This window comes from Melopsittacus undulatus, chromosome 12 (assembly GCF_012275295.1).
Source record: "Melopsittacus undulatus isolate bMelUnd1 chromosome 12, bMelUnd1.mat.Z, whole genome shotgun sequence".
Taxonomy (NCBI): domain Eukaryota; kingdom Metazoa; phylum Chordata; class Aves; order Psittaciformes; family Psittaculidae; genus Melopsittacus; species Melopsittacus undulatus.
In genome coordinates, this window is record NC_047538.1 from 19,581,642 (window position 1) to 19,602,650 (window position 21,009).

At 45.4% G+C, this 21,009-nt stretch overlaps 2 protein-coding genes across 3 annotated transcripts in view; one reads left to right on the forward strand and one right to left on the reverse strand.

Annotated features, from left to right (window-relative positions):
• Nucleotides 1-230: 230 nt before the first annotated feature.
• On the reverse strand, nucleotides 231-9,376 carry TRAFD1 (TRAF-type zinc finger domain containing 1). Its single transcript, XM_031045530.2, has 11 exons — nucleotides 9,124-9,376; nucleotides 7,641-7,776; nucleotides 7,513-7,566; nucleotides 6,129-6,402; nucleotides 4,452-4,718; nucleotides 3,832-3,902; nucleotides 3,499-3,714; nucleotides 2,134-2,260; nucleotides 1,715-2,009; nucleotides 1,030-1,102; nucleotides 231-875 (listed from the first exon to the last, which is right to left on the reverse strand). The coding sequence occupies exons 1-11, from the start codon at nucleotides 9,171-9,173 to the stop codon at nucleotides 804-806; spliced, it is 1,635 nt and encodes a 544-aa protein (XP_030901390.2). The 5' UTR covers nucleotides 9,174-9,376; the 3' UTR covers nucleotides 231-803.
• Nucleotides 9,377-9,437: 61 nt separating this feature from the next.
• The window catches only part of NAA25 (N-alpha-acetyltransferase 25, NatB auxiliary subunit), a 29,760-nt gene continuing 18,188 nt past the window's right edge, over nucleotides 9,438-21,009 (forward strand). For both annotated transcript variants that reach the window (XM_034068052.1, XM_034068053.1), the window contains exons 1-10: nucleotides 9,438-9,527; nucleotides 12,677-12,762; nucleotides 13,181-13,319; nucleotides 14,740-14,858; nucleotides 16,713-16,787; nucleotides 17,625-17,732; nucleotides 18,171-18,249; nucleotides 18,765-18,876; nucleotides 19,673-19,762; nucleotides 20,101-20,270. In XM_034068052.1, coding sequence (XP_033923943.1) covers nucleotides 9,470-9,527; nucleotides 12,677-12,762; nucleotides 13,181-13,319; nucleotides 14,740-14,858; nucleotides 16,713-16,787; nucleotides 17,625-17,732; nucleotides 18,171-18,249; nucleotides 18,765-18,876; nucleotides 19,673-19,762; nucleotides 20,101-20,270 — 1,036 coding nt within the window. In that variant the 5' untranslated portion in view covers nucleotides 9,438-9,469. The remainder of the gene's footprint in view (nucleotides 9,528-12,676; nucleotides 12,763-13,180; nucleotides 13,320-14,739; nucleotides 14,859-16,712; nucleotides 16,788-17,624; nucleotides 17,733-18,170; nucleotides 18,250-18,764; nucleotides 18,877-19,672; nucleotides 19,763-20,100; nucleotides 20,271-21,009) is intronic.

Consider the following 21,009-nt stretch of genomic DNA (forward strand, 5'->3'; position numbering starts at 1 on the left):
ATGGGCTCATTAGCCCTGTTCATGCCATCTCTGCTACTATATTCATTAGGCTGATGCCTACAGTTATTATTTAAGACCTCCACACCTTTTCCCTTACCTGTTCCCACAGCACAAGGGATGTGAACACTAGCAAGGACCTCATGCAGGTAAGAACAGTACAACGCGAGTGGCCACGGTGTTTGGTCACACGTTGCTTCAGAACAGATCACTGCTGCACAGGGTTTGGGGACAGCATCAGATAAACTTTATTACAAGGAATTGTAAAGATAAACTTTATTACAAGGAATTGTAAAAGCCTGGACTAACAGAGCAGGGGAAAGCATTTGCAAAGACCCCACAGGCTTAGGGCTTGGCCTGGGACACACAGAACCCCCTCCCTGTGCCCCCAGCGAGCACCCAGGGCAAGGCTCCTCAGGCAGACACAAGACAGAGCATCAGGGGCTGGTGCAGGGGATGCAGTGAGCCAACCCCTGGGGTTCCACCCCTGACCCCACTGTGCAGTGACAGCCAGAGCCTGCCCTCTAAAGGACCCAGCTGAGCCCCCAGCCTTGAATGGCAAAAACTCCTTCACTGGGTAGCACAAAGAGCCCCCATGGGTGCTGCCCATGTTGCTGCCTTGGGCTGGGGTGCAGTGCAGAGCACAGCAGTGAAAGCCTGTAATACACTGTCAAAAATACAGCTATATATATATATAAAACACTGCCTATAAAAATTTAAATTCATAGAAAGCCTTCATTGACACGGCAGTAGAGGAGTTTACTTGCGCTCAGAGTAGTAGTAGAGGGTGGAGTAACTGTGTAGAGCTAAACATGCTTGCCATTGGTGGTGGGTCTCTGCTCCTCCGGCTGTCCACGTGCTGGGCTCCGGGCTTTGGCCTTGAGGAAGGGGAGAAAACAAAGTAAAAAGGCAGTTGTCAAAGAGCTCTGGATCAGAAGCAGTCCACGAAGCCCTCGATGGAAGGGCTAAAGGGTCCTGGTGCAGCCACCACGAGGGTTACAGCCAGGCCCTGCCCTCCCAGCCCCAGCCTACCTTGGTGTTCCTGCACCTGAGGCTGCCTGGACGCTCCCATGCCCCAGGACTCCTTCCTCCTCCATTGCTGGTCCTGTAGAGGGTGAACAGGGACACATTCAGAGGCAGGAAAACCTACCCCCAGCTTCAGAGCCCTCCCTGCAGGCAGACACAGGTCTCTCCCAGCAGGGAGCCTCTGGAAGCCCTTCATGCTTCTGCACCCTGACTCTGCAGCAAAGGAACCAGATCTTATGTAAAGAGCACTGAGGGAAGCAAAGGTGAGAGCATAGCAACAGACAGATGATGAAGCATTATCCTGTGTATTCTCCCAGTGACCAATGTCTCTATTCTGTTTTGATGTAAAAGCCTGAGTGTGCTGTTGAAGCATTATCCTGTGTATTCTCCCAGTGACCAATTTCTCCATTCTGTTTTGATGTAAAAGCCTGAGTTTGCTGTTTGAAACTCAGACAAGCCCCAGCCCAATTAAACTGAATGAAACCCTTTCAGTCTCAGGCAAATAAACAGGAAGGAATCCAGATCTGCACCATGGGGAAGTGAGGCCAAGGACAGGAGTGGGTTTGTCACTGTCAGCTGCAGCTCAGAATGTACCAGACCTAAAGCTGTGCCCCTACTTCCAACAGAGCGAAGCTGGCTCCTCCAGCACCACGGACCCCTTAGGGCAGGCCTGGAACAGGAAAGGTGGTACCTTGGAGAAGCTCTGAGGTTGGATGTGAAGCCTTCTGAATGGCAGTTCTGAGCAGGTCTCACACGTGGTGTTATCCCACACGCAGGCTCGCCTGTGTCTCTGTTCCTCGGCCTCCCCTCATTGCCAGATGCCTTCCTGGGCTTCCCTCTGGAGGCAGGAGCATCTCCAGCTCTCATGGAAGAGGCCAGGGGCACGTTCCTGGCGTGTGCTGCGCTACTCCTGGATGTGGCCCCTCGTGCAGGACAGCTCAGTTCCTGCTGCCGAAAGCTGCCTGTGCTCCAAGCAGAAACATCTCCTGGGAGGGCAAAATACAGCACTGAATAGGAACAGTAAATGCAGCAAAAGACATTGAGCCTGGGGCACGCGGTGCTCCTGCAGATGTAAAGGAGAGCACATCTAAGCCTCTGTTCTGCCCTCACCTTGGTGCCGGGCCCGTCTCCGAGCCAACTCTGCTGATCCTCTTCTCTCTCTGCTGGCCTGTGGAGATGGTGGCTGCCAAGATGGAAAGGTGGTGGCAGGGCTGGCTGGGCGCAGGTCACAGTGGTGCTGGAGCAGAACACACACTTGAGTGTTTAAATGATAGCTCCAAGGACAAAAAGCAAGTTAAAAGTGCTTTCTGAGTCATGCTGCCCACACAACTTCCCCTGTTGGATGCACTTGTTGTAAAGTCACAATTGAAATACACTGAGGAACAACAAAATGAGAAGAGACTGAAGGGACAAAACAAAACCAGGAACTAGACAGGAAAACTCATCTGGTACTTGCGTCAGGTACCAGGAATCACTGAGTGGAATGTAAAACTTTAAACATGGGGTGTCCTTTATGTGGTCTGCAAACAAACCCTATTGATGCAACTCGGCTCCAGTCACTAAGAGTTAACAAACACCAGAAGCTGGTAGAGAAAGCAGCTTTTGCATGTCCAAAGTGGTGAGAGAGGGGAGGGAAATAAAGAGCCTTCCAAGAGCCAACTGGAATAGGGAGTGGGTTTTAAAGAAGCTTCATCAGATCTCATTCCTATTAGTAGTGATTTTACTATTCCCTAGGAGAGGAAAGGCCCAGAACAAGCAAACCAAACAGCTTCACTCATTGTTAGGACTGTAAGAATGTGAGAGCTGTGTTTGCATCACTTGGCTGGAACAGGAGCAAATCCCAGAGGACTGACTCTTCCCTGCACACCCTGGACCTGCTCTTCAGGTCTACAGCAGCCTTGAAGCACCAAAGGGTCTGCTTGGTACCTGCTCAGCGTTCTGGGGCAGCAGTAACAGCTTCTGCAGTGCCAGGACCTGGTGTTCTTTCCACATGGAAGTACCAGACAATGAGGAACTGGAATACTCTGCACCACCCACCATGGTCTCAACCCACCTCTTCTCCCTCCTGCCGAGCCTCCAGTATGTTCACACCTTACTCTCCTTCTCTCTCTTCACATCTACCCTCCTAGATTTGCAGTCTGTACTCTCTCCTTCCTTCCCTCCCCTACACAGGTTACACACTTGTGCTCCTCTCCCACCTGAGCTGATTCATCCTGGTTTCAACATCACTTTTACGTTCAAATCAAACATTTATATTGTGCAATTTCAGGGCCGTTTGTTTAGTTTTGAGCTTTCAGAACAATAGTTATATTTTAGTGAGAGCCTCAGCATAGCCCAACATTTTAGCTGGGACCCAAGAGGCTTTGTTTAGGAAGATCTGACACAGGGCATGGTTACATGCCACAACAGGGATTTGGCATAGACCTTGAACAACTGGATGTGACACAATAGATCAAGCTCTGGTTAGTTTAGTACCTGATGATGGAAGAGTGTCTCCTCTTCCAGCTGGATGCCACAAAATTCACAGGGAATGATAATGTCTTCCTCTGCCTGGACATCTTGGGGCTGAGATGAGGAGAGAGGCCCAAAGCCCTTGGACCCACCAGCACGCAGACCATCGTATTCCCATGGATTCGGAGAAGAGCTTCTTTTACTGAACGAGGCAAAGGCACTTGCTGGGTTACAACCTGTCTGTATGCAAGGAACATGGGAAGATCAGCTCTCCTGCTGAGCACAGGCTGACTTCAAAAGCCATGCTCTGCAAAGACTAAATTGCTGCCAACCCCTAGATCCAAGAAAGTACCAAACCTGGTGAAGAATCAGGTCCTCAGCAGGGTAGAGCTCCTCACAAAACTCACACGGCAACATGATGATCTCATCTGCAAAGTAACATGTACACCTTCAGCCATGGAGGAGTCTGATGCAGCTGGACTGACTTACTCTCAAAATCCCTAAGCAGCAGACCCCAGCTCTGCACCAGGGCAGCAACTGGAGCAAACATGGAAACAGTCACTCTGGTCCCACTTGCTGAATTCCACATGAGTGAATTCACATCACCCAGAATGAGAACAATGTTCTGGGGTCAAAGATCTGTCAAATAGTCTTGTAAAAAGCCTATTACTGCCTTTAATAAAACCTTTAGTATCATTTCTCCTTTCAGCACAAGCTGGCACCTGAGGCCTCCCTCAGGTTCTCCCTTCCTGTTTATCACCTACTCAGTTGTTATGAAGCTCCTGCCACATACCAAGGTCAGAGATTCACTACAGCTTTGACTTCTTCCTCCCCTGCTGTCTTGCTTTAGAGGGACTCTCAAAGAGGCTGTTGCATTTTAAAACACCTCAATAGTCTCTGACATTCCCAGTCCAGGAATCCTCTCTTTCCTTCTCCCTCCCCTCAAACTTTAAGGAAACAACAGCATTTACACTTACTTTTACCATGGTTTGACATGCTAGAAGGCACGAAAGAGTCACAGAAGGTATCCAACTCATCCCTATCACTACGATAGGCAGATGACACAGACTCTTTGGTGTAGCAGTTTTCCCACAAGTCACTGGGAATTTCAGCTGCAGTGCTCTTGGGCTGATGATCCTCATTCTGGAGGCTGAGAGCCAACGCGTAGTCCAGGTCAGGGTTCCACTCCTCGTCGGGTGCAGAACGAGTGCTTTCATTTCTCCCCAGCTGCTCCAGTTCATTCTCTTCAAAAGACAAGTATGAATTTGAGAGAACGTTAAGCCAGCAACAAGCAGTACCCCCCTGGACACCAGAACAGCTCAACCAGGAGGGTTTCACATGTGCACACTCAGAGTTCAGCACCCAAAGCCTGGGTCAAATTCAGGAGGAAGGTGGTGAACGGTCAGCCTACTTTTGTTTGTACTAAGCCAAAAGGAGAAACAGAAGGAAGTCGTTCCTCTTACTCCAAAAGCTTGAACTTGAGCTTCTTGGGAGCTTTACAAAGTCACTGAGGAACCTTCTGGGACCTACACTGTGAGCAAGGTCCAACCCACAGTCTGTAGTCTCATCCCTTTAATGAGGCTGAAACACTTTTTTCAGTATCTCAAGGAGAAAACAAATTCCTTTTCCTGACATTACACTTGACAACAGTGGGGATTAAACATGTCCAGATGAAAACCATTACATGGTTTCTGGTAGGAAAGCCCCACTGAAAAGAAAACCAGGCCCAAGGTTCGGCTGATGATGCCTAAAGACACGCTCAGTGCTCCTCACCCATGCTATTCAAGTCTCTCTGGTGTTCCATTTGTATTGATTATGTGAGAATTTTAAATATAGCTCCCACACACATAAGAATACCCCCTGTGAACACTCTTCAGCAGTTACTGTAAGCAGCCTACAGCTCTCCAGATTATTCAGCTGTATTAGCTAAACCCAGAAGTTATTTCTACAAGCTGAGCAAAGACTGTAAGTTAGGATTCTGCAGTGTGAAACCCTGCACATGGCCCACAGCAGAACACGAATTCAGCTCCTGGAAAAGCTGGGTCTGAAGTGTGATGTGACCTCTTGCATGTGGAGGTAAGAGATTAGAGGCTTAGGAAAGGGCAGAGGCATTGATAATCGTCTCAGTGACAGCCAAACAGGATGTTCCTGCTGAAATGTGCTGTACTACACAGGGGAACCCACGTCCAGCTCTTACCTACCCTTAACTGAAGGAAAGGGCAGTGCAGCTGCTGGACGAAAATGGACAGAATCTGCAGTGAGCAAACAACTCCAATTTCATTTTTAAGCTAGATACTTAGAGACAAAAGAACAGGCAGTGAACTGAGCTTTCACCCCAGGTACCTCAAAGTCCTCCATCTGGCTGGCTTACACCTTTGTAGATCTATTCCACAGGAGAACAGACCCACAGTGCCTCTGGAACTTCCATGATTCAGTATTCCCACAGAAAGCAGCTACAAGACCTTACACTTGGATCAAGTGGCAAATGTCACATTAGAAACCAGTTACTGCTCTTCTCTCTGCCTTATCTCCCTTTTGCTCTTTTTACTGCTGAAATATTTCTTCTGCTAATGTCCCCAAGGGTTTTATCTCCTACACAGCTGCTATAAATGTGCTTTTCTGGGGCATTCTCCACAGAGGCCCAGTGTAGTTACCTGATCCAAGTTGCCTTCTGACACCTCGAAGGGCACGCAACACTGCATCCTCATCCTCATAGCGAGGCACTGCTCTGCTTCCTCTCACTTGCTTCACCTCCTGCCCACAGACTCGAGGATGCTCTCGGAGATCTTTCACCATGATGTTACGACCGCACCCTCCACACAGCTCAGTCCTGGCCCCACAATAAACTTCATGGTCCAGCAGCTCCTTGAATGTAAGCTGTATGTCACAGTACTGGCAGAGGGCAGGACGCAGAGGGCACGCTGACGCCTGGCAGTAGAACAGAGGGATTATTTTTCACCTACAGAAGGCTGAGGCAGAGGTGAAGGGAGCTTCTCAGTTTGCTTAGGAGCTGAGTGCTCTATTGTTTCTTTAGCCAGCCCCAAAGCTATGCTGAAGAATAGCCTGGAAAAGACAGGACGTGAGAAATGGAAGAAAAATGTGTTGTGTAACCTGTGTAGTCAGAAAGGTGCCAACTGAAGCACTCCCAATACTCAGATGGGGTTTTTTTAACCTGTATTGCTTAAACAACAAATTCACATTGTGCTTTTTGAAGTTACAGTGCTGAACTTGTTACAGATACAGATTTGAAATCCAGTATTAACCATATTTCATTGAGCACTGCTAAAAACATGTCAGTGCCTGTTCTGTTAAGGAAGAGATTTACAGCTCATTTGCTACTCAACAAGAATTGCTGGCCTATGTTCTTTACCCTACTGAGTGACAAGTGCTAAGTTGCTCTTCAAAAGAGGTTAAACATAGATTAAATACATGTCCTAATTGCAGATGCTGCAATAGTGCATCATCATTTGCTTTACAAACAAAACTAAAAGCACTACACACAAACATGCAGGATAAACTGCTTGCAGGGTTTTAAACTGGACTTATCTTAAAGAAAATCCTTTTCTCCTCACAAGATTGCCTGTGACAGCAGCCAGCAGGATTCAGAACCTCAGAAATCCCACTGTGTCCTAGTCTAGTTCATTTTGCAGGCTATTTTAAAAGCCTGCTTGGACATTATGAGTTATTAAAACTCCCATAATGAGTGCAGCAGAGTCAGAACTGTGCGATGTTAAAGGAATGGGGAAAGTCAAGTTGAGGATGTTCTGTACTTCTGAATTGTCATTTTTCATCTTGATCGCTGACAAGGACAAAATCACCAATTATCACAGGCACCCTTTTAAAAGGAAGGCTTGAGCATGTTCCACCACTTTAAGGCAGTTTCCAATCACCTTCTGTCAGAGGGTTTGAATTTAGAAGGCACAGGTCAATAAAATGGATTCCAGCCACAGGTTGGAAGCCAGGTCTTGGCTCTAGAATCAGAGCTTGGAAACACCAGAGTACCCCCTCCAAGTGTCCAATAACATAAAGCCCACGAACCTCATGATCCTTCAGGAGACTGTTTTCCATCTTCATCCTACACTTGCAGGTAACCTACAATAAATGAATCCTCGTTAGATTAATTGCCCCAGAAGTCAGCAGTGTTAGAGAAGACATTTGCTTCTCACCTGCACGTGCTCAGACTCAATGTGGTTCTTCATTTCAGCCTTCGGGATGGATTCACTGCAGTAACAGCACACTTCAATATTCCTGCTACAGTGGATTTCATGGATGATGAAGTTAACAGCAGGGATGTCCTTTTTGCTGTGAGAAAGTCACAAAGGTCACTTTGCAGAAAATACACTGATAATAATCCCAAACAGTTTCTCATAAGGATAATAAAATCCTAAGGAAGCTTTCTATGAATTCATGGTTTAGAGAGATGGGTAATGAAAGACAAGCCCAGCCAGGCCTCAGTTCTCCTTTACAGTGGGATATTAGCATAAAAAAGTCACAGCTTCCACGCTGCTTTAAGATAAAATCAAAGTGGATCCATTTCCTTATGTGAAAGGCAATTTTTGAATTATAAACAAGTTATCATCAGGTTTAAGTTAATGAACTAATCGAAGATAAAAAGTTTCTTCCTGAAATAACTTGGCTGTGAGAGGTTGAACAGAGCTCTGCTTGGAGAATATAAACATCAGATCCTGTTGGGCCAGATCTGCTCAGTGAAGGAGCAGTAATTGAATTTACTCCATGGCCAAAGTTTCTCAACTCATTTCTAAGACACGTATTTTCCTACCTTGAGGAGGATGCACAGTTTACAAACACAAAGGGTCCAAACACTGAGGCACTGGGAGCTTTGTTCTTATTCCTGCCTCAAGCAGGGAGCATCATTTCCAGATGGATCTATCATCCATCCTCTCCCCCAAAGAAATCAGCCTTCAAAACATCATCATTAACTTTATAACCTATCCCTCAGTGCCTTCCGCATGACAAAGGAAGGTCATTATGAGCCTTCTGTAATGAACAATGATCAGTTTTCCCCCTTGTCAGATCCCAAGCAGCCAATGCCCTGGCAAAGCAACAAAGTCCAACAGCAGGGGCTCAACTGCACAAAGTGGCTACCTGCAAACCACCCCCGCGATGCTGCATGAAACTTGTTTGGATTCTGGTATCTCTGAGGGAAAAAACAAGTGAATTTCTGTAGCTGCTTCTATTCCAGACGCACTCTGAGGTTTCATCGTTATCAGTGAATGCATTACTGACACCGGAGCGGCTGCGAAGAGAACGGTTATCAAAGAGAAACAAGGCCACAGCGATACGTTCCTATTGACTCTATGTTACATCTGCTTCAGAGCCGTGTAGCTGCTAAAGGAAAACTTGGACTAGTGGAGTTTGTGTTCATCAAATCCACATCTTTATTTCTATCCGAACGCTTTGGTTTGGATCCTTCGGTTTCTGCTCAGTCGCCTGTTAACCCAGAAACTTCAATAAAGGTTGGAAAATGACAAGGCAAGGTAAACCCCAAACGTTTCCAGAGGATAACACGGTCAGGATTAGCCCGCACGCTCCAGTGCTCCATAGGGTTTGGAGGGGACGCACGGCCGATCCCGCCCGCAGGAAGGCGCCGGCACGGAGCCGCCCTCAGCGCTCGGTTTCATTCCTTACCAGTTCCCACAGAGCCGTGTTTCCGCCTCGGTAACCGCCGCGATGGCCATTCTGTGCCCGGGGGCCGCAGGGCAGGGCCCCCTTCCCTCAGCGCCTCACGGCGGGCAGGGCGCTCCCGGGGCCGCGGCTCCCTCCCCTCAGGCTGGGGCACGGCAGGGCGGGACAGGGACACGTACAACCGGACCGGACAGGACTAGATCAGCCTCACTCCGCTCCGCTCCCTTCCGCAGCCCCCCGGGCTCCCGACACCGGCCCCGGCTCCGCCCCGTGCTTCCTACCGGCCCCTTCACCCCCGCCCCGGGCCGGCCCGGCCGGCGGCTGCGCACTGCGGTTCTGCGCTCTCATCATGGCGGCGCGGGGCCATGTGCAGGACCCCAACGACCGGCGCCTGCGGCCCATCTACGGTACGGCCCCCGCGATCCCCAGCCCCGCTCCCGGCCTTGCCGCTGCGGCACCGCGGGGCTGCCCCGACCCGCACGGCGGCCTCCGGGCATTGCTCGGCGCCGAGGGGCCCGGCCCGGCCCGGGGAGCGCTCGCTGGCTGCTCCGGCGGCCCCGCCGCCCGCCTCTCCCGCTCCATCCCCGGCGGCCGCGGAGCCCCGCGCTGCGCTCGGGAGTAGCGGGGAACGCGGCCCCAGCTCAGCCTGCTCCATCCGGAGCAGCCTCCCCCCGTCCCGCGTCCTCCCGCTGCTCCCGGTGAGCCCGTGGGGGTGCGGGTTGGTCCCGGCTCCCACCCGCGGCTGGAGGCAGGAGTTCGGTTGGACCGGGGGGGTCCGGCCCCGCTGCGCATCTTCCTGCGGGCAGCGGCGCTGCCTTCAGGGGGATCCCCGTCCGGACCCTCCCCGGGCCGGGGTGATGCGCGGAGGGGCAGTAGCCATGGGCAGGGGGGTATCTGCGCCTCTTTCAGTCAGTGCGGCTCCGGTCGGTGTTTGTTTCTTGTCGCAGAGAAGTTGGAATAGTTCCTAAGAGGGGCAAGGGCAGTCGTGGGTACCTTAAAGTTGTGTTTTGAAGTGCTGTGGCACAGGTTAATTATAGTGTTATGGAAGTTAATTGGGAGACAAGAGCGAAGTAGTTAAAAGATGGTCTTGTTAAGAAACCTCCTGTATTAAGCTTTCCCCAATATTTCCAAGGGTATTACATGTAATTGGGATTGCTTAAGAGACTGGAGGCAAGCTTGGTTCCGTGTATGCAAATACAGGGAAAGAGAGAAGAAAAATACTTCCCCAGGCTACAGTGTCGTTTATTCTCTAAAAACTGAGGATTGGACAGAGATTTAGGAAGATGTTCTTAACTTCTTTCAACACTAGAAGAAAATATCTCTTCCTCCGAAGGTGAAGAGCTGCCCTCATTTGGGATGCTTCAGGAATGTCCTCTGCTGTGAGAGTGGTGCGGTTATAGGCTTGTGTCCGTGATGGTTCCAGTGAGGTGGCGGGTGTTAGTTGTGTTTGGTTAAAAGGGAAAACATGCTGTCCTAAAATTCATCCCGTAATCATGAGTGCAGCAGTGTGGTTTGTCTTTATGTAACAGTTTGAAGAGTTTTCCTTGAGTTTTCTGTATATGCCATTTTTAGTAACGTGTGATTCTTTGTGTTATAACCTGTGTAACATCTTCAAACATTCTTAAAAGAAAGAGCTTGGTGAACTCAACCGACATTAAAGCAGATGATGCTGAGATGTATTTCACTGTATTCCTTTCAAAGACAGCTTTCAAAGAGCTTTCTGCTAGTTCTAGAAAGGATTATCTGTAATGTAAGGTTGGGATCCAGGCTTTGGTGCTGCAGAACCCAAAATAAGGTGTGTGTCCTCAAGGGGGAAATACAGGACTTCCCAAAAGTCCCAACCTGGAGATGTGCAGCGTGAGGCTGAAGGTCTGATTCCTGACTTAAACCAGTGTTTGGGTTTGCAGCATGTGCCTGGTGGCTCACATTTCCTCGACAGCTATGTTTATCTTCCATCTTGCTCTCCCTTCACCTGGAAGTTCATTCACATGTTGCCTTTTCCAGCCACCGAACACCTCCACCTCCAGACTTGCAGCTAATGTAGGCTGAAGTTGCTTTCCCTTTCACTTGAATTCCTTTGGAAGTTGCCCATACCTTGGCTTCCAACAAACTTACTTGTTGTTAGCAAAATACAGTCTCTTTATTCTGCTGCAGTTTAGAGAAGTTTGTGGTTTATTTGATTTACCCTAAGAGAGCTGAAGTGGAGATGTTATCAGTACAGTTGTTAAACAATCCAAGACAGGCAGTGCAGCGTGTGTGAGCATAATTTGTGTGTGAGCTGTGCAACATGGATCCGTAAATCACAAAGTCTCTGCTGGTGTATGAAGACATGACCAGAATGTTGTGTTCCATGGGTTTGGAACCTCTTCACTGAGAGATCCCTGCTTAAGTTTTGATGTTGAAGGTGATGCGCAGGTTTTCTCAAGTTAAAACAGCCCATGGACAGACAGTGTCTTACAGCATCAAACTATATTTCATGCTGCAGCATTTTGTTTTGGTTGGTGTGGGCAGGCTGCCTTGCTTGAGGTTTTGTCTGTATGGTCTCTGGAGCCCAATTAGCTCTACATTAAATCTGCAGCACTCACTCGGCCGTGGAAGCAAATGTTGAAGCTGCTGGGTATAAATCTCATCAGTATAGATGCACACTTTGTGCCATATCCCAGGAATTACTAAGGTCACCTCGGTAAAAGAGTTTTTTCATAATGAGAACTACAGACTTGATGAGGAAAAGGTGTCAATGTAATTTCAATTAACTGGTGTTGGCTCTGTTCAGTTTGGTGGGAAGAGGCCAGGAGGATGCGAGCAGACCCTTCCCTGTTGGCCCCTCAGGTGCAGCTAAGCTTTTTCTGCTAGGGTTTGGTTAGGTTTTGAGGAAGGGGAGGCATATAGGGGTCATGTGCTAAACTAAAGCTGTTTGTAATTGTACAGTGATGTGATGATGTGCTCAGTGGTGAACACTGAGCTGAATAAAGGAGAAAATAGTCTTGAGGCTGAGGTTTGGGGTTTCTGCAGCTGAAGCTTTACTCAACAGCAGGATTTCCCCCAGGAAATAAAACCATTCTGGTGAAAGATAGCGATGCTCTGTTAGGGGACAGATTTGCTCTGCCTGAGGTATGGATCTTGTGGACAAGTAGGTTTACTCACTTAATGCTTTGATAGATGGTGAGTGCTTAGTTTCCAACCTGCTGCCTGTTAAAAGTCATTGAAAGTCTCCCAAAGGCACACCAAATGAATTCCAGCTTTGGCTGAAGCCAAGAGGCTCAGCATCATTGCTAGCAAAGAGCTGTTGCTGCAGAACCTGTTCTATTATGTCTCTTTTGTTGCTGTAATGATCTGTGTGGAGTAATTACAAAAGCTTGTTTGTTTGAATGACTAAAACTGGTACAGCAGATGAATACTTCATCTACAAAGTGACATGTTTCCTGAATGTTAGGCTTAGTAGTAATTGTACAAAGGGAAATGGGGTTTGCACTACTGACCTACAGTAAAATTGGAGGTAGCTTTCCAGAATGCTCTTGTGTTCTGGTGTAATGCTGTATATGTTGTTCTTCTGCAGATTATCTGGACAATGGCAATAATAAAATGGCAATCCAGCAAGCAGATAAGCTGCTCAAGAAACACAAGGATCTTCACTGTGCAAAGGTAAGTGTGACTGTGGTGCAGACCTCCTTCGGTGAGCATAGCTCTGAGGTGTGGTGGTTTCCAGGATCTTCCAGAGACCAGTGTGTTTCCTGAGCCCGAAGGAACATCTGGGGCCATTGTAGTCCACACCATATCATGTAGGCAGGTCTGGTCAGTTTTCAGTCTGCAGGCTGGGAGAGCTGAGTGGTGGCTGATGCTTTAGAGCAGCCTGCATGTCTGTTAAAGAAATGTAAAGCCACACTATTGATACAGCTTGCATTTGGAAGTTTTCCTCTATGCCATATGGATTAGAAGCCTAATAAAACCTGAAGATCTGTAGAAGTAATGAGGTGGTTGGGCAAAGCTTCTCCCCCCCAGGAATTTTCACTGGTAACTGCCAACTGTGCACCTAACAGCTGCCTCTGCATTGTGTCGATAGGTTCTGAAGGCAATTGGCTTGCAGAGGACTGGCAAGCAGGATGAAGCGTATGCTCTGGCACAAGAAGTAGCAGCACTTGAACCCACAGATGATAATTCCTTGCAGGCGCTCACCATCCTTTACCGGGAGATGCACAGACGTAAGCTTCCTCCTTTCCCTCTCTTAAAAACCAGAATTATTGATATGCTTCTAAAAGTATGTCACCCACAGTTTCATGTGCAAAGTCTGGGATTTGTGTTGTTAGGATACTCAAGAGATTTAAAGAATGCCTGTTATAAATGCCTCGAAGGCTCTAGTGATCATACAGCAAAGAACCTTGTTTAGGCTTCTCATTAACACTATTGTGTACATAGTTCCTAAATGAATGACATGGTAATAACAATCCATCACCATCAGCCTGTGAGTTCACTTTTTAGTGAAAGCCACTGGAATTTGTTGTCTGTATATGTGGTAGAGATGACAAATCACACAGGCTTTTTTTGAACCTTATGTACTGCTTATCTACAGCTCTAAACAGTTGTTGTTTCTGGCTGCTTCTTGTGGTTCTTGCTGGTGGTAGTAACCTTTGTAGTTGAATTGCTGGAGCAATGGCAATGGGGTGAAACAGCTTCTTTAGAAATGGCTATGGGGTATCAGTCTGCAGTACAGTTGTTGCTTATGCCTTCCTAGCTTCTTTCTATGTATGTAGGTATATGTGGAGTTGAAGCATCATTTCTTGAATAATATGAAATGTTTCCTCTGTACAGTGGTTTCAATATAAAGATGTCAAAAGCCTTTTGGTGATTCTAAACTTGCATAAGCAGTAAGCTCAGATTTCTAACGTTCAGGTTTATAACTCAGAAAGGATGTAGTGGGTGTCAGGCACTTCCACTTTCAGTCCTGCAAGAAAATTGTGATTAGATGGTTTATGTATGTGTGTGTGTTGAGGATATGTAAAATGTGTGAAAGACATTAGTTTTTCAATACTACACTGAGATATGATTGTATAAGAAAAACAACTCTGGACAGATGAAAATGTCAAAGTTTTGTGTATTACAATACCATAAGAACTTAGTCATGACAGAGCTATTATTAAAACATACTATTAAAAAGTATTTTACTTGTTAAGAGTGCTAAAATAGGCAATTGGGAAATAACAGGATATGACTAATACAAGTAAACCTGTGATAAGAGTAACTGATTTGATATTAGGTTCTGAAAATGTTCTGTGTTTTGGCACAGAATTCATGTGGAGCAGTCATTCTGCCAGGAGCAGCATCTTAATTCAGTTTAATGCTCCAAAATAGATTCAGTTCCTTAAGAAAAAGACGTTAGTGCTTCTGAGCAGTTCAGTTGTTGCTGTTAACTCTGGTTTGAGGTTGGTTTGTTTGGGTTTTGTGAGCACTTTCCTCCTTTGCCTGATGTATGTAGTGTTTGGGGTCTTGGGAGGGGGAGCCATTTCTGTGGTTGATGAATAGAATTAAATTGCAGTTAAGAGTATCACTGATGTTATCTTTAGGTAGCTGTGTTTAAAGTTACTCCCAAATTTGTCTTAACTCAAGCATCTGGGTTTGGTTTAGCGGAACTGGTAACTAAACTTTATGAGGCAGCTGTAAAGAAGGTTCCCAACAGTGAAGAGTATCACTCCCACCTCTTCATGGCCTACGCCAGGGTTGGTGAATACAAGAAGATGCAACAGGTATGATCGACAGTTTGTGTTCTGGTCATTTTAAGGTGTCTTCTTCTGTATATGTTACTGTTAATCACAAGTCATCTTCCAGAAAGCTCCACTGGGTTAATGCAAAGGTTAAACTCTCTTATTTTTTACAGAAAGGCTTAGAAGACCATTATTTGAGGGGTGGGTTATCTGAAGACAAATGTTATATTTTCCTTGTGTGGGTTAGGACAAAAGTTGTGCCTTTTGTATGTGTAGTCTGATAGAATATGTTGGTTATTTTGGAGAGGTTTTTATCGGGCTGTCTCGGAACAGTCCAGTGGTTACATATGAGCAGTGTATTATAATGGAATTCTGGAGGAGATAGAAAAAGGTATGGCCAGATCTTCTGATCCATGTTTCAGACATGATTTACTCCTTAGTTTTATGTTTGGGAAGAGGAATGTTGCTCATACTCTTACCTCTTTAATCTAATATCTAACTAGGCTTGTATTGGTTATAATTCAGTGAAGGCAAATTAAAAAGCACTTCCTTGAAGTACATCTCAGCTGGCAGAACAGTGTCATGCTGGTTAGTTTTGTTTTCATCCCTTTCAAATGAGGTGCCTGGAGAATGCCTATAAATGGAAGATTGTTTTCAAACCATGTGTGTTCACTCTTCTGCATAAAAAGCACAGTAAATAAGTCCTGAACTCCCTCTTGTTCCCACTGTGTTAAGGTGACTTGAATTTTTGTGCAAATAACTAAAGGAATATATTGAGCAGAACTGTTATCCTCCATTGTAGCCCAGCTTGCATGCTGTTTGAGTTCAAGCTGTAGGTGAAAGCTAAATTAATGTACATGGAATGACAAGCCTCATAACACAATACAAATTTCAGAGATGTGACTGTCTTAATTGTGCTTCTGTCTACAACCAGAAGTGGAGAAAATGCCAGTCTTACACAGATAAATAACAATCTTTAACATTTATATGACCTTCTGTATGTTTAAAATGTCATATAAACATGTATCTAGTTAAGTTATCCAGACACTGGCAGAGTAGGATGTTCCAGACTGGCTGTGCACTCAGCAGAAGGACTTAGAGATGCAAAGAGTGTGTGGATGCTGATTGGAGAGTGAAAATAAACCTCAGTGTCCTGGGGTGTTTAATTTGAAAGGGCTGGAACATGCAGTCTGTAGTCAGGAGATTGGCACACAAGTCCATCTGTGTTAGTGTACTGTGTTACATGTAGTTTCTCAAACATAATACAGATATAGGCAAAAGTGTTGTTCCTCATATACAGGCACTGAAATTTGTGAGAAAAATATGTGAATAAGTCTGTATTAGGCTAGAAAATCTTCAGTTCTTTGGCTTTGATGCATCCAAGCTTTCAGTTCAACCTTTGCTTTTAGCCACAGCTTTGAATGTACAGGTGACCTCATGTTTCAGGTACCTGAGTATGCGTATGCATGACGTGTGTTGAGGGTCTGTTGCTTACATGAAGGAGGTGTGTGGTTTGCTGTGCCTTTTAGCACTGAGTGAACATTCTAGTGCAAATCAGCACTGGAAATAGGCCCTTCCTAAAGAGTAAGTTTTCTGCTTCCTCATGTAGATACCACTTCTAATTAAAGCTGGCATCTGTTTAGGCAGTCGTACATGCACATGCTCATTGCTGTTCCCTATCAGACCTACACAAAGTACTTCAAAACGTTTTCACCATTTTCTTCATTAGCAAAGTGTGTTAGGATGGAAGGACTCGCAGGCTGATAAAAGTCCTCCCATGTAGTTGCTAGGCCTGTGTTGTCTCCTGCCATCATTGCTGCTTAACTTGTGTTTGTCATGAGAGCTTGTGAAAAGAGATGTTTCTGGAATGATGAAACTTTGCCTTATATTTTTCAGGCTGGAATGGCACTTTATAAGATTGTACCCAAAAATCCTTACTATTTTTGGTCTGTGATGAGCCTGATTATGCAGGTGTGTACAGAATTACAAATGAGTTGACTTTTGCTGCAGGTGCAAATATAGAAATGTTCTGAGTGAAAATATTGGGGATTATTTTAACTAAAATGTGTGGTTGAGTGTATCTATATAATGCTGGGAGAAGGACCAAGCCCCCATCAAGTAGCACTATTGATGTGGTCCAGAATGAATGCAGTAGTGTTTTAATAAAGCAACATAACTGGTCTGCCTTAGCACGTTTATGTAACTTGAATTCTCCTCTCTCTGGACTGTCTCTTTAGTTAGCTCATGAATAGAACCTCAGATATCTGCAGCTCCTGAGTCAGAACTGTTCCTCTCCAACTAGGTTACAAAGGCTCTAGGAGGAAAGAAATGATAGCTCTGAGCTTAGCATCCCTTTAAGACTGCAGAAGGTCTGCAGGAATAGACAGCAGATTGGCTGTTCTGCTGCTGGTGATAGCAGATCTGGGCACTGTTCAGGCAGCCCAAAAGTGTTGGCCAAATACAAAACAAGCATGGGGGCATTAAACACCTTCTCTAAACCACTGTGGAATGGAAAACAGTGCTGTGTTCTTGCTGTGTGTTACCTGCCATGGGTATTGTGTGCCTGGATGCATAAGTGCGGACAGTGAAATCAAGAGTAAGGTTTTCTGTGTGTCAGTAGTTTTAGCACTGCCTTCTAACAGAGCAGTGCTCCCTGCATGGGGCAGAGGGCAGCTCTGAATGTGTGGGGTTGGGAGATGGGAACTGGAGCACCTGGGTGGGATTTTTCCTCTTTTAATGTGGAAAAAGCAATGGAAAAGACAACCCATGAAGCTGCTGAGCTGGTCCAATAACTCTTCTCTTCTTCAGTCTATTTCAGCCCAGGATGAAAACCTTTCAAAGACCATGTTTTTGCCACTAGCTGAGCGAATGGTGGAGAAGATGGTAAAGGAGGATAAGATTGAAGCTGAGGCTGAAGTAAGGCTTGCAGATACTTTCAGCTTGATTTGGACATTACTGAGGGAATGCACTGTTAAAAGAAGTTGATTATTGTAACAGTTTTCCAAGATAGTAATCAGTAGTGTTCTGGATGTCAATGTGAATGTAGTGGGACAGAAGGAGCAGAGGGTTGAGAGGGATTTGGAAACATGTGGCCAAGGAAATATTTTGGCACTTGATTTGACTGATGAAGTATTTGAGTTTGCTCCCTGGGAGGCCCCAGGAGAAACTTCAGGACCGAGAATGGAAAAAAAGACCTAAATTCCTGAATGCTCCACCCTCTGGGATGCTAAAGATAGCTTTGCAGGCCTGGCTATCTCCTCGTCTAATGACAGGAACACAAGCCCCTTTATTTCTTGGCACACCTGGGTCTTGTTTTACTAGCAAATTTCAGTGCACTCTAATCTTTCTTTTAAGGTCGAGCTGTACTACATGATTCTGGAACGTTTGGAGAAGTATAAGGAAGCCTTAGATGTTGTGAGAGGAAAACTGGGAGGTAACTTATTCTGTGCATTAATCATCAGAGTTGTGTGGAGGGCACAGCAAGTTCTCCTTTGCTTCAGGCTTGTGCCCTGCCCCAAAAAAAGTAAGAAAACTGTAAGAAGCCTGACTCTTGGCATCAGTTTCAAACATTGATGCAAACTGTGGAGGTGCTCTTGTGCAAGCTGGTTTTACCCACCTGATTATGGTATTTTAAGTGTTATTTGCTGATGAACTTAGCAGCAATGTGCTTAACAGTAGTAGATTGATAACATATTTGTTTGTAGCTGCCATCTTCCAAAGAGGTTGCTAATACCTTACTTTTGAGGGGTTTCTCATGATTAAAATGCACTTGCTGTTTTAAGGAATTGGGATGTAAAAGCTTCCATAGGGGATTTGTCCTTTCTGTCCTTTGAGGGCCTCTCTCCTTTTACTGATTTGTATCCTAGGCTATAATAAGAAGCTTTCTACAGAAAGTAGAGAAGGAAATGCATTGATTAAATAAAACTTGCCCTTCTGTTTTTAATGTAGAGAAGCTGACAAGTGAGCTCCAAAGCCGTGAGAACAAGTGTATGGCAATGTACAAGAAGCTGTGTAGGTGGCCAGAGTGCAACGCGCTGTCGAGAAGGCTGCTGCTGAAAAAGTGAGATTATATTTCTATCCCAAAAAAAATGGGAGAAAAATTCCTGCCTGGCTGTGAATTGCCTTGTTCAGTGGGTTTGTAAGTGGTGGTTAAGCCAGGAGAACATCGGAGCATCTCAAATCATGTCCAAATGCTTGCAGAAGGATGGAATGTTAAAGGATGCGGTGACAGGGAGGGTCAGTTGCTTCTTTTTGAAGGCTGACTTTAGCAGCACTTTAGTGCAGTCAAATTGTGTTTACCTCTTTGTTTCTGAAGTCTGTGCTGCTGGTGCAGCTCTCTCATTGTGGGAACAGAGAGAACTGCATTTACATTTAATTTTCTGGAACCTCATTTCTCTCACTTGGCCAGACTTCATCCTGGGAAATGCTTTGAGCAGATGCATCAGGAGGGAGCATACTGATATGAATGAATCTGTCTCTTGGAACTGTCAAGGGAGATTTGTTGTTTGCTTTTTGTATTTAGCTGTGAGTTAAACACAGAAGAGAAATTTTTGCCTTAGCATTTTGGGGATATTAATGTGCTCTGATTGGAATATGAATGTTCAGAGGAGAGTTTGTAGCTTGCCTCAATTCTGTATTGAAATTGTTTCCTTTAATACACTTCAAGAATTCAGGACAATGATGGTCATAAGATGTGAGAATTTTTTGAGGAGAAATGAGTCTTATTACAGTTGTTTTTTCTTATTATGAATATGGCTGTTCCTTAAATCCAGCTTTTGCAAGGAATGCAGTTTTAGCAATGAGTAACTGTTTTGGCAATTCCCTAACCTTTGTCCTGTGCCTGATTTTTGTTTCAGCTCAGATGATTGGCAGTTTTATATAACTTACTTTGATTCAGTGTTTCAACTCATTGATGAATCCTGGACACCTCCACCAGAAGAAGAGCAGTAAGTTGACAGCTTTACTGTTGATTTGGTTTTCCTTTGTGCTGCAGTGAATTCTTTCCATTCATATATTCAGCACCACACTGTCTGTGTCTTTTGGATGATTTCTTGACATCATGTGTCAAGATGTGTCCTTCCTACTCTATGTTGGATACTGGCAATAGTGTATTGGAAAGCAGTGTTTAAATAGTGGTTTGCACTCTATAGAACTCTTCCAGTGCATACTTTTCATGGTGATAAGTTAAAGAATCCATCGTGCCAGATTTCCTTAAGAGGGATGTGCTGAACACATGTTATCAGTGGGAAAAATCAAAGAACCTTTTGTCTCTTTACTTGCACAGCTCTTTGGAAGGAGAAGTACACTATACTATAGAGCAAGCTGTGAAATTTATAGAAGAGAGGATAGCAGAAGAATCTAAGAGCTCTCGGCCGCTTCGGGGACCATATTTAGCTAAACTGGAGCTGATCAGACGTTTGCGATACAGAGGTTGTAATGATGAGTATAAACTAGGTAAGAGCCACTTAAGTGGGCGGTGAATTAATCTTTTGGAGAGAACACAAACTCAGAACAAGCTCTTTGCTAAATCACTGAGTTAAATACAATTTCTGTTATGGAAATATATGTGCTGTTGTTTGTATGTAGAGTTTTGAAAGCATTAGAAGATGAGCTTTGAAGAAGGGCAGGTAGTTCCCAACTACTCCAGGGCTTGTACAAGCAAGCAGGGGACCTTTCTAAAGGGCTTTTCTAAAGAGCACACAGTCACTGGTACAACAATGAAAAGCTCATTCCTGGTGCACTGCCTCTGTAGACAGCCCTGCTGTCACACTGTGATCTCAGGGTAGTTTTTCAGTTCAGCTTTTTGGCAGTAGCACCAGGTTTTACTTTTTGAAAATGCTGCATTTAAAAATCACATTTAGGGAATTGGTGAAGGAGAGAATGTGATTAGAGCCACATCTGTGCTACTTCCTCCTTCCTTTTGTATTTCTATCCAGCAGTAAGTTGCTGGTAGATAAGCAGAGGCCTGTTATGCTGAGCTCTTATCTGCCAGAGTAGCTTGAATGATGCTCTTGGGGTTTTTTTTCATGTGTCCTTGGTTACCAAAGACATTGAGCCTCTCAAAATCTGCAGTAGTGCAGCTCTCTTATCAGTATGTATTCTTGAAGGGGGGGGAAGGCATTAACAGAGTTTTCTCATGTTCAGTGATGTTACAGATTCAACTTTTAACTCAGCATATTAAAAAGATGAACTG

Coding starts and splice junctions, on each gene's coding strand:
- TRAFD1 (XM_031045530.2), bottom strand. CDS start 9,173: ATGGCCATCGCGGCGGTTACCGAGGCGGAAACACGGCTCTGTGGGAAC. Junction 2,010..2,133: donor GAGACGGGCCCGGCACCAAG/GTGAGGGCAGAA, acceptor TTGCCCTCCCAG/GAGATGTTTCTGCTTGGAGC. Junction 876..1,029: donor TCAGGTGCAGGAACACCAAG/GTAGGCTGGGGC, acceptor CCCTTCCTCAAG/GCCAAAGCCCGGAGCCCAGC.